The sequence below is a fragment of the Amia ocellicauda genome, chromosome 9 (genome assembly GCF_036373705.1).
Source record: "Amia ocellicauda isolate fAmiCal2 chromosome 9, fAmiCal2.hap1, whole genome shotgun sequence".
NCBI lineage: Eukaryota > Metazoa > Chordata > Actinopteri > Amiiformes > Amiidae > Amia > Amia ocellicauda.
This window is the reverse complement of record NC_089858.1, coordinates 35,287,209-35,300,381: the sequence shown is the minus strand read 5'-3', so window position 1 is coordinate 35,300,381 and position 13,173 is coordinate 35,287,209. Positions and strand designations below refer to the sequence as shown.

At 41.8% G+C, this 13,173-nt stretch overlaps 1 protein-coding gene across 1 annotated transcript; it reads left to right on the top strand.

Moving 5' to 3' along the window:
* Positions 1-6,953: 6,953 nt before the first annotated feature.
* Positions 6,954-9,834, top strand: LOC136759319 (cholesterol 25-hydroxylase-like protein). Its single transcript, XM_066714247.1, has 2 exons — positions 6,954-7,393; positions 8,737-9,834. The coding sequence occupies exons 1-2, from the start codon at positions 6,954-6,956 to the stop codon at positions 9,110-9,112; spliced, it is 816 nt and encodes a 271-aa protein (XP_066570344.1). The 3' UTR covers positions 9,113-9,834.
* Positions 9,835-13,173: the final 3,339 nt, after the last annotated feature.

Sequence of the window (13,173 nt, the reverse complement as noted above, 5' to 3'; positions counted from 1 at the left end):
TTCTACATTAATGTATTAATTTCCTGTTTATTGCTTTGCCATTTACATTTCGAAGCGTCTGTCACATTGAAAAAGAAATACAGCAATGTCCCTTCTGTCAATCACAGCTTGTGGGCGGGATCCAGTGTGTTTATTGGCTAATCCAATACACTGAGTGTAGTGTGGATCGAATAAATTTGAGTATAAATTTAGAGTTTGAAAGAGTCAAAACATGTATTGTTTTTATACCTATATACAAAAACAAACTTAAACCCCACAGGAACCCCACTACACAGTGTATTGGATTGGCAAATAAGCGTACTGGATCCCGCCCACTAGCTGTGATTGACAGAAGGGGCTTTGTCACATTGAAAAAGAAAAAGAAATCCAGAACCACGACTCGAAATGTAAAAGCACACTGAGAAATGTAATCAGCAAAGCAGCAAACGGGGGGGAAAAAATTAATGTAGAAATAAATTAAAAATTAATTGTTGAAATACAGAAATGTCCATTTATTTATTTATTGAAACGTCAACATTTATTTATTATTTTCTCTATTTTTATTTTAAATTGTGGCATGGATTATCCTCCATACTGACATCTGACATTGCTGTGTGTAGATATTGACTTGCAAAGTAGTGGGAAAAACAGGTTAGAAACCCCCTCCCATACACAGACACATGGTTGCTGACCAGAGGGGATCAGCACTCTGTAACCTATAGTACGCAGGAGACATCATCGATACCCACACAGATCCGGAGGCTAGTTTCATTTCCCCAGAGACACTGCATGAATCTCGGCAGCGGTGAGTAAGGAGAATAACTTCAGGGGGAGAAATTATAGTTGATATTTAAATGTTATTGCATTTACAGGCAACCAGCAGTCTGTTTTGGCATTCAAATCTTGAGAAAGCATTAGCAACCCCTCCTGGAATCAGGATGATGAGGTGCCCTTAGCCTCTTGCCTGATGAAGCGCTTTTGAAATTAAAAATGAAGTACAGCCTGCATGATTGTTTTAATTAAAGTCCCCTGTGGGACGGCTTCTTAATTCATGCCAGTTAGGTGTCCAATTCCTGCTCTCCTTAGACGTTTGCGCTGGTTGTCTTGGGCTGTGTGGGGGGTGCTGCAGATCAAGCTTGTGCAATAGTAGAAGTTGAGGATGATTCATAAAAAATGTTTCACTTTTGGAAATCCCCCCAATGACCAGCTTCCAATAAGCCTCTGTTATATGTGTTGCCCAATTGATCTCAATGCATTGGTTTGTAATCCCCCCACTTTTTTTTTTTACAAAGCGTGATTGTTTGAAATCATGACATTATTTTATAACCTTGTGAAAAACATGAAATGAGTAATTCAACTAAATTAATTAAAGCACAATCTCCACAGCAGCGTGAGGGGTGATTAACGAGCAGCACAATGGTTCCCTCACTGTTGGGAGCTGTGGGTGACTGGGCCACATTAGTTCCTGTTTGCCTCAGTGATGCATCTGTGTAAATAGTTGTAGTAAATATTTGTAAATAGTCTCTACATTATTTGCATTTTCAGAAATTAGGGCCCTTGCAAACATTCTTCTGTTGTAGATGTCCATCTGGTAGTAGACTTCCCTGCATCACCTCCTTAATTACAGTCACCTGCACCCCTGACCCTATTGTTCTACTCACTAGAGAGCCAGAGACACACCAGCAGCAGAGCCAGTAAGTGCGCTGGAGGAAGGTGCAGGGGATTGGACAGTGAAGCAACAGACACCGGTGTCCTGTATTGAAGGAAGGGCCGTGGAACCCGGCTAACCGTGGACCAGAGACGTGACGTTCGGAGGCCGTGGGTGAAAGGCAGACCTGCCCAATGTGGATGAGTACTTTCTTTTCGTCCCAGAGCAGGCATCTCACTTACTTGTAGGTGTTTTGTGGGGTGGCTGCACCCTGACGAGACTGAAGTGAATTAACAGTAACCCTGGTTGTGAACTCCTTTCGCTGTATTTGAGCAACTCTGGGAGAGAGACGCCTCTAAATCCGTTGCTGCTTAGTGTGAATGTATACAGTATGGGAAGATTAGTTTTATATCAATAGATAACATGTTTTATTTGGTCATGTACAGCCTTTGTGCCCTGTGCATGCTTAAATAAAATATTGTTATTACTTATCTCCTGCTGTTGTGTCTTGGGGTCTGATCGAGCTGCCCGGGGAGAGAATTCAAAGGGGGTTGCAAGCTCCTCTCTCGCTCAACAATTGAGGTGGTGTAGTTGGTCACGCGTTTCTCACAGAGCCCCCTCGGCAGTGACATTTATATAAAACCTTACAAAAACTCCCCAACTCATTCATAATACAAAAAGGACTATTCCTAGATATAATCCCCTCCACCTTGATTGCTGTTAAGGTACAATGCTTCAGTTGAAGCAACCTTTCGGGTCCCAGTAAATCAGGCACCCCAGTGAGCGCTTCCAGTAACAGTGTAGACTCTCAGCAGGAGACAGGCCTGGGAAGTAAAGTCACTGACACAATGTCTGTTCGTTTATCTTCGTTTATTGAAAGTTTCACACGGCCTTTTATACATCTACAAGCAATATTTCAAAGGAGGTTCGGTGCCGTCCCGAACCTGGATGATATTTTCTTGGCATATGTCCCGGTGCAGTTCCGAGACACGGGAAGCAATAATTCATGAGGTATTCTTTATAATTAGGAAAACACTATTTCATCCAGACATGGAAGCGCTGGTACCAAGGACACAGCACACTATACTGATAAGAACGTGTTATACACTCACCTAAAGGATTATTAGGAACACCATACTAATACTGTGTTTGACCCCCTTTCGCCTTCAGAACTGTCTTAATTCTACATGGCATTGATTCAACAAGGTGCTGAATGCATTCTTTAGAAACATTTTTCTAGTCTTCAACTGTCCAATTTTGGTGAGCTTGTGCAAATTGTAGCCTCTTTTTCCTATTTGTAGTGGAGATGAGTGGTACCCGGTGGGGTCTTCTGCTGTTGTAGCCCATCCGCCTCAAGGTTGTATGTGTTGTGGCTTCACAAATGCTTTGCTGCATACCTCGGTTGTAACGAGTGGTTATTTCAGTCAAAGTTGCTCTTCTATCAGCTTGAATCAGTCGGCCCATTCTCCTCTGACCTCTAGCATCAACAAGGCATTTTCGCCCACAGGACTGCCGCATACTGGATGTTTTTCCCTTTTCACACCATTCTTTGTAAACCCTAGAAATGGTTGTGCGTGAAAATCCCAGTAACTGAGCAGATTGTGAAATACTCAGACCGGCCCGTCTGGCACCAACAACCATGCCACGCTCAAAATTGCTTAAATCACCTTTCTTTCCCATTCAGACATTCAGTTTGGAGTTCAGGAGATTGTCTTGCCCAGGACCACACCCCTAAATGCATTGAAGCAACTGCCATGTGATTGGTTGGTTAGATAATTGCATTAATGAGAAATTGAACAGGTGTTCCTAATAATCCTTTAGGTGAGTGTATAGTTTTGGTTCATTAACTAAAGAATGTCCACGGCAGTAGAAATGATCTCTATCTGCCACACAGGAAACCCTTATAAGAGCAAGTTTTAACTAGTATCTTACTGGAAAGCAATTTTACCCCAACAATTGCATATTAATCTGCACCAAGGCTATATAGTTTGTCTAATGGGATCTTTAAAACTTAACCCACAAAAATTTAAACAAAAGAGGACTGTAAGGACTTTAGAGACAGAGGTATTTAGGTACAGGCAGGCAGGTTACTCAGAGGCATTGGAACTTCCCCCAGTGCGCAACAACACAGCGCTTCTGTCTCTCCTGCCTTTGTTCTTGCGTCCATATCTCAGCTGCCTTATCAGGTTTATATGCCGCCCTTGAAACATTAATCAGTTATTACATATTACATCCCGCCCTCACGACAAAACGGCGCCAAAACCCGTAACGAAAATAAATAAATCGAAAGCAAAGAAACGGCGGCGAAAGCAAAAATCGCAGCATCGCAGCCACAGACAGGGACTGCAGGCGAGTGTTGCTCTCGATTTAACATTTTTTGCTTTCAAGTTTTTTTGTTTTTGTTTACAATTCTATACATTTTGCATTCGATTTTTTTTTTTGATCTCAACATCATTTTTTTCTGTTTTTTGTTTTGTTTACAATATATATATTTTTTGAATGGGATACTTATGGCACTAATTTGACCCCATATAAAAGCTACCATGAACTGTCCCTGCCAGGACTCAAACATCAGCTCATTCTGATTGGCCAGGAGGAACTGAATTATGATTGGCTCTCATTCCCGCCCTGCTATTGGCTGCTGAATCACCTTCTGTTTTTAATGTTTTTGGTGGACTCCACATCGTGACACTGCTGGGTAGACAAAGATTATAAACTGCCGTTTAATTAGATAATTAGATAATGATATACATTTGTAATCATGCTAAATCAGAGAAGAATGGCGTGTTTCCACTCAGTCCTGCTGTAACTGAGTCACCGCTGCGAGTTTGCGCACGCGCGGGTTTAGAACGTCACTGAAGAGAAAACAATCGATTCTGGAACACTTTTGGAATTTGGAAGAAGACGACAAAGACCTCTCGTGTCAGGGCATTCATTTCGACATTTGTTTGTATTATTTAATGAAATATCGGGACCCCCCAAGTTCAAAGTTTTCTCTCTTACCTCTTATGAGGGTACCCCCCCTCAGTTCGAACACTAATATATAATGTAAAGTGATATACAATTACCATAAAGATGCACATAATCATGACACTCGCTTTTTTATCTATTTATTAGTATTAGTATTATTTAAAAACATTGATGTTAACTTTCTTAACTCGGGTTGCATATGATGACGTAACTAGGTTAGCTAACATTAAACTTGTGAAAGTTACTTTTGATTATAATTAAATATCATACAGTTAAAGATGCACATGACACCACACGCGCTTTTTTTATTATTATTATTTAAACGTTTTTATTATAGTAATACTGAGACAGCTAACGTTAACTTTATGCCTCGGCATACACATGATGACATGTAGCCGGTTAGCTAACATTAAACTTGTTAACTTTATTTTAGCGTGGAAATGCGTCATGCAAATGCACCTCATTATATAGTATGTTATAGGCACATTTTGAAATTAAAGCGTCTGGTTAATATTTTTATTTGAACGCATTAAGTTTTCCCATGCGCCGGATTCATTTCACACATAGTATTATGTGAACTGTAATGGTTAAATCTTCAGTTAATAAAAGCATGATGTTCTTCATTAATGTGAAATCAGCTCTCTTATTTCCATGTTAACATTGACCATCTGGGTTTATAGTTTGCAAACACTTTTCTATATTTACTATATTTTCTATATTATTGTTTCTATTAACTGAGCAATGCACCGTACATGGTGATTGCTTTAAGAAACACTTAAGCACTTGTCTCTCCTGATTAAGGACCTCAAGGACCTCCATTTACTAACATTAACGCAACAGTTAGAAAGAAGGTGAAATAGAGGTAAAATGTAGGACTTAATTTAACACCTCTTTTTTTGACCGTGAGTGAGTAGAGTGAGAGTCTGTGCACATTTTCTAAATAAGAACAAAATACAATATGAAACTATTAAGTTTTATTAATTGAAACACGTCTGTCTACCATTGCTCTGCGTGGACCTGTCTGACTTCCGACCAGTTTCTGTGGTAACACTGTAAAAGCGGACTGTCTGCATGTTCATGTTCATGTCCATAATCACGTTCATCTTCATTTTGGCACTGATCACCCTCCATAGTGGGTCTCTTTTGCACATTTGATTGCACCCTGGCATAAAGGACTACACGCGTTGTCAAGCTGGGCAACGCACCGTGCAATCTGGTTAATGATTGGAGAGCTAATCATGATAAAACACGATACACACCGTGGGAGAATATTGTGTATAAATGGGTGTAATCGTAAATGCTGATTATAAATCTAGTTTCTAAGGATCTATTACGCAATTACTAAAATCAGTCACACTACGAAATGCTACCAAATAAACCACAATTAATTAATAATACTGTGGATATATAGTTTCTCAGACATATTGTTGCATTGTCTTTAAGAATAATATAAAACCAGTCTGCACACCAGCAAGGTGAACTGGTTTAGTCTTGACTCTTGGTTGGCAGTGTTGGGGGATGGGTAATGTATTGATGCTCAAGTGCCAAATCAACACAAATGGATAAGAAATGGTCTAAGCCATCAGGTGCCCAGTTTAGGAAATAGAGGCAAGAAGAAGATGAGAAACGCGCAAAAGATAAAGGTATGCAGCTATGTCATCTCTTTTTGAGTATAATGTTATGCATGTACTGAAATAGGCTAGTATAACACTTATGTTTGTTAGCCTTATAATTCGAATCTCTTTTTTATTTGTAGTTATATACTACAGTTTGTTTCTGAAAGGGGGGTTCGCCCAGGGAGCCATACAAGCTAGAACCGCCACTGAGTGAGGGGCAGGCAGAATACTACAAAGCCTTGGTTGCTGCCTTTTTAATTTATTTTTCAATAAAGACACGCAAGAAAGTTACATAACCCAAACAATCCTAGAAGCCTGAATATTCCCGACATCATGTAGTGTCAGTTAGCTGTGTGTCACACCTGTGGTCAGTCCTGTTCATTCCCGCACATGTGTGAGTTTCGGAGCGGTGCGCTGGACCTCCCCCGGTTCAGCTGGTTCAGTTCCAGTTTCACGGAGTACAAAAGCGGAGTCGAGCCCCAGAGCAGCGCACAGCCTGCGCCTCCTCACAGGACGTCTGAGACGGGGATGCCTGCCTAGAAAAAGTACATGACAAGCAGCGGATACGATTTTTAAACATTGCCATCAGAGGAGTAAGGGGTCTTGATTGTTTTCTTTTTCCTTTTCAAGATGAAACTAAACACGAAGGAGGCATGGTTTACCATCAGAAAGTGGAGTGAATGAACTGAAACAGCCGCACTGGATTTGTTAAAGATATACATACAGAGAGAGAGGGGGCAATGAACAGTACGTGTCCTGCAGCCCCCCCTGACCTGCTGCTGCAGCCGCTCTGGGAGTCCATCCTCCGCCGGGAGCGCCTCCTCCAGTCCCCGCTGCTGCCCGCGTCCTTCGGCTTCCTGGCACACCTGGCTCTGTCGGTGCCGTTCCTGCTTGTGGACGTGCTGGGGCGCCGCTGGCCGCAGATGAACTGTTACCGGATTGCTGGCGGGGACCCGCAGGTACCAGTCGGCGACACCCTGCAGCTGTGGGGGCGCTGTCTGCTCAGGATAGCCTGCTGCCACCTGACGGTCATCGCCCCGGTCACGGCGCTGCTGCAGTGCGTCCGCAGCCCCAGTCTGCCGCCGGAGGCTCCGCGCTGCGCCAGAGCGCTGGCCGAGGTCGCCCTGTGCCTCCTGCTCTTCGACTCCGTGTACTTCGCCTGGCACGTCGTCATTCACAGGTAGGCGCTTGACAACAAGTATGTTGGTACAGTAACATGTTTACACTGTCTATATCGATTTGTTTCAGACCATTGAGGCGACATTTATATGTGACATAAGGGACACGCATCCAACACCATGAAGACAGGAGATTCCCACCGTGAACAGAACCGATCACACACTGGGAATAGTCTCAAATATTGATTCACCAGTATTTATAATAATGAAAATTATGATGATGATAATAATAATAATAATAATGACAAAAAACTGTAGAATTTAAATGCTGACATAATAAGGAAAGTATATCAGTTAGAACACCGGGATATATTCACCAATATGTATTTTTTATACAGATTCACCATTTCCAACACTTTGACCTTATTAAATAAAATATAAATTGAAGTTAACATGAAGTTACATGTTACATGTAACATGTAAAACATAAATAAAAAACATGATTACTGTTCGACTTAAACTACAAGGCGGTGTTTTATTTAGTTAAATGGATTATCTGTAAAAAAAAAAAAAAAAAAAGGATTTTCATTCAAATCTGTACATTAATAGCTAATGTGACGTAATTGATAAATGATGAAACTTTGAACCTTCGTTCGGTAATGTGTTCTGAACCTTCGAAGGTAAAAATGTGCCCTTCGGGACACACTGAGGTAATGTGCTGTATTGGTTAAGTACTCTCCTTTTGATGTTTGAAGATCACAATATTAATATAAAAAGCTTTGGCTGAAGGTAGTAATAATTTAACAGTTGCATTCAGGTTCATTATTTGGAGTTGCTATATTTTGCATTAAAATTAAGGGATGAAATCAGATTCTGGATAAAGCTAGGGTTAGAGTCCCCAGTAAATGTAGGCTTTTTGTTAAGGTTAGGGTTGCTTTTCTGCTTGCTGAACTGAATCGAGTGTAGATTGGTATGGGCCTGGCATGGAACAGTGGTGTTAGGGTTGTGTTTGTTTCATCTGAAGTTACCTGTTTTAAATTAGGGGAAAAAAATAAATTAAAAAACGTGTTCAATTTTGTTGAATTGCAACTAGCATTCATTTGTCATCTGATATGTAACTACCATTGGAACTGTGCTTATATGAATAACCATTGTGACACCACTCTAAAACCTCAATCCTCCAATCTAACTATTGTACATTAATGATGGACATGTCACTCAGATTGACCAATAGATATAGATCTCCCGTCACTCAGATTAACCAATAGAAATAGATCTCCTGTCACTCTGATTAACCAATAGAAATATATCTCCTGTCACTCTGATTAACCAATAGAAATAGATCTCCCTTCACTCAGATTAGAAAGAGGCAATAAACACAGCCCCTGTCTGCTGCCATCCCCAGGGTGCCCTGGCTGTACCAGAGAGTCCACAGCACCCACCACCAGAACCGGGACACTTTTGCTCTGGCTGCACAGGACTCCAGCCCCTGGGAACTGCTGAGCCTGCAGACCATTGCCCTCACTTGCGCCGCCCTGCTGGACTGCCACCCGCTCAGTGAAATGGCATTCCACATGATCAATATCTGGATGTCTGTGGAGGACCACTGTGGCCATGACCTGCCCTGGGCCACACACCGGCTCTTGCCCTTCCACCTCCTCGGGGGGTCGCCCTTTCACCAGACCCATCACCACCACTTCCGCTACAACTACGCACCTTACTTCACCCACTGGGACCGGCTGTGTGGTACTTATCGGGCGGATACTGCAGAGAAACCGTGAGGCCAGCCTGAGCTCTCTCTCTTTTCCAACTGTCACTTTCTCCTGCTATGCTCGATGGGGACTCTGTCTGCACGGGTCTGCTTGTGCTGGCCACTGTTGACCGAGAGCCCAGTGACCAGGTCAAGACTAATGGATGCACTGATGAAATTGTGACCTGGACACAGTACTATTGTAATAAGCAGTATTAGTGTATCAGGATGAAATACAACCAAAGCAGAAAGATAGAAAATATATTAATTTATTATATTTTAATTTACGACTGACCAGTTCAGTTGAGAGTTTGGCTGAGCAACTGCGATTAATAGATTGTAGTTTAAATCTGAAGGAAGTCACTGTCACTCCTGCACCTTAATTGCTGAGCTGTGTGGAGCCGTGCTCTGCTTTTAGCCAATGAAGATGCATCCTGGTCAGTGCTGCAGTTCACTGGGCTGAGGAGTGTGTGTGAATGTGAAGTGTTGTGGCCATCACATGACTTGCCTCACCAGTGTGTTACAAGGACACGTAAACATCTGGAGTGCAGGCGCACTGCAGCGATCATCTGCTGTGAGTTGGGATTATCTTATTTTCACTTGCAGCTGTTTTCTCATGACTGAAACCAAATACAATTACTGATGATTGTTTTTAAACTCTGGCAGAGTGAATAATTAATCTCCCGCCACCCTGAAGTTTAATATATATTGTGATTCCATATTTAGATCTGTATTAAATATTATGCAACTGCACATGTTTGTCTGTTTACATTTACTTCGGGGGTAAAAACAAATGTGTGTGTGTGTGTATCCAACATCTGTAGGAGTTCACCCTTCACCTGGGGCCGGTTGCACAAAAGGTCTTAAATGCTTTTAAGACCATTTTTAAGGTCTTAGACTTAAATTTAAGCCCAAAATAAATAGGCATGTTGCAAAAAAAAAAAAAAAAATCGATTCAGTTTGGTCTTAAATTTAAGTCATTTTTTAAGTCTATCCTACACCAGGCTTACATGGGAAATGGGTATCTCTTGCTATAGAAACTGACATGAAACCAACATGGCAGCACATATGCCAGGTAATTTAGATTTTTTATATGAAAGGGCATTTCATCAAGAGAGGATATTTAAGGACTGACAAAACCTTCTCGTATAAATAATTCAGAAATAGCACAGGAGAATGCAAAAGCTATAAAAAATAAATACATCAATACTTAAATACATTCAAAGTAATTGAAGTTTAACTAATAATAGTTGCAACTAATTTGACAATAAAATGTTTAATTTAATTAATAAAAACTTAATTAAACATCAGTTAAGCCAGGGCTAACGTAAGACCTGTGGGGTTTTGTTTCGTGCAGCGGTCTTATAGCGAGGTCTTACGCAAGTCCAATTTCACAGGACTTAGACTAAGGCTAAGACTTAAAGTTAGACCTTTTTAGTTCAACCGGCCCCTGATCTCACTCAGCTGGCATTTCTATTTCAGGAGGGCTGGTTATGCATATAAATACTGTGGGTATTGAATAACTAAAAAATTAGATCACGCCCATTCCCCATAGATGAGCATATTGAGTAGCGTGTCGAGGTGCTTTGTACGACAACCTTACACTCAACATGCTGAGTTGTCTTATGCAGCTGGCTGGCACTACAACTGCTTGTGTTTTACCCGAGCAAATGACTGGAACTCCCCGTGCCTGTCTCTTCAAATGGGTTTAAACGCCAAGGGTCCCAGTGTCAGCAAGTTGTTAATTACAGGAATCTTTCCTCAATGCCCGACAATTGCTTTGCATAAGATCCGGCCTAAGTGATTGTTTAATGAGACGTGTGGGATAATTGTTTTTCAGTAGGGTATGTCCCCTGGTATTTTTTTTAAAGCAAATGCCAGGGCAGCAGCCCAAGTTCCCAGCGTCTGTTCTGGCAGTCGAAGCCTACCAGGGTCTGCTGTTATAAGAACACCACTAATTCAAACCAGATCAAATTTACTTTTTGTTTTGAAATCAAACCCTTTCATGAAAAAGGCCCTGTATGACTAACCTCCTTGAGTTTACGCTTTTTAAACTCTTTGGTATGTGGATTTGTATTTTGCAGTGGCTGGAATGTCTCCTATATTTAAATTAAGAACATAAGAAAAATGTAAGAAAGTTTACAAATTAGAGGAGGTCATTCGACCCATCGTGCTTGCTTGGTGTCCATTAATAACTCACACAGGTCTCAGGATCCAAGGATCATATCAAGTCTATTTTTGAATGTTCACAAATTGTCTCTTAAGCCACATCACTGGGGAGTGTGTGAAGAAGTGTCTCCTGTTTTCTGTCTTGAAAGCCTTGAAGCCCAGTTTCCATTTGTGTCCCCAGGTCCGTGTGTCCCTGCTGATCTGGAAAAGCTCCTTTGGTTTGATGTGGTCGATGCCTTTCATGATTTCGAAGACTTGGATCAAGTCCCCACGTGAAAAGGTTCAGTTCCTCAGTCTCTCAGTAGGACTTTCCCTTCAGACCTGGAATAAGTCTGGTTGCTCTCCTCTGAACTGCCTCTAGAGCAGCGATATCTTTCTTGAAGTGTGGAGCCCAGAACTGCACACAGTATCCAGATGAGCTCTAACTAGTGCATTGGACAGTCTGAACATCACTGCCCTTGTTCTCAATTCTACACTTTTGACAATATACCCTAGCATTCTGTTTGCCTTTTTTATTGCTTCCCCACAATGTTTGGATGGAGAAAGTAAGGAGTCCACATAGACTCCTAGGTCTTTCTCATGTGTTACTTCATCTAGTTCTATTCTTCCCATAGTGTAATTACACTCACCTAAAGGATTATTAGGAAAACCTGTTCAATTTCTCATTAATGCAATTATCTAACCAACCAATCACATGGCAGTTGCTTCAATGCATTTAGGGGTGTGGTCCTGGTCAAGACAATCTCCTGAACTCCAAACTGAATGTCTGAATGGGAAAGAAAGGTGATTTAAGCAATTTTGAGCGTGGCATGGTTGTTGGTGTCAGACGGGCCGGTCTGAGTATTTCACAATCTGCTCAGTTACTGGGATTTTCACGCACAACCATTTCTAGGGTTTACAAAGAATGGTGTGAAAAGGGAAAAACATCCAGTATGCGGCAGTCCTGTGGGCGAAAATGCCTTGTTGATGCTAGAGGTCAGAGGAGAATGGGCCGACTGATTCAAGCTGATAGAAGAGCAACTTTGACTGAAATAACCACTCGTTACAACCGAGGTATGCAGCAAAGCATTTGTGAAGCCACAACACGTACAACCTTGAGGCGGATGGGCTACAACAGCAGAAGAGCCCACCGGGTACCACTCATCTCCACTACAAATAGGAAAAAGAGGCTACAATTTGCACAAGCTCACCAAAATTGGACAGTTGAAGACGGGAAAAATGTTGCCTGGTCTGATGAGTCTCGATTTCTGTTGAGACATTCAGATGGTAGAGTCAGAATTTGGCGTAAACAGAATGAGAACATGGATCCATCATGCCTTGTTACCACTGTGCAGGCTGCTGGTGGTGGTGTAATGGTGTGGGGGATGTTTTCTTGGCACACTTTAGGCCCCTTAGTGCCAACTGGGCATCGTTTAAATGCCACGGCCTACCTGAGCATTGTTTCTGACCATGTCCATCCCTTTATGACCACCATGTACCCATCCTCTGATGGCTACTTCCAGCAGGATAATGCACCATGTCACAAAGGTCGAATCATTTCAAATTGGTTTCTTGAACATGACAATGAGTTCACTGTACTAAACTGGCCCCCACAGTCACCAGATCTCAACCCAATAGAGCATCTTTGGGATGTGGTGGAACGGGAGCTTCGTGCCCTGGATGTGCATCCCACAAATCTCCATCAACTGCAAGATGCTATCCTATCAATATGGGCCAACATTTCTAAAGAATGCTTTGAGCACCTTGTTGAATCAATGCCATGTAGAATTAAGGCAGTTCTGAAGGCGAAAGGGGGTCAAACACAGTATTAGTATGGTGTTCCTAATAATCCTTTAGGTGAGTGTATAGTGGACATTTTTGTTACCTGCATGTACTACCTTGCACTTGTCCACACTGAATTTCATCTGCCAGGTGTCGACCCAC

Bases quoted from the DNA above. Each gene is read 5' to 3' on its own strand.
- LOC136759319 (XM_066714247.1), top strand. From the start codon at position 6,954: ATGAACAGTACGTGTCCTGCAGCCCCCCCTGACCTGCTGCTGCAGCCG. The intron at 7,394-8,736 runs GTAGGCGCTTGA...TGCCATCCCCAG, and splicing joins TGGCACGTCGTCATTCACAG to GGTGCCCTGGCTGTACCAGA.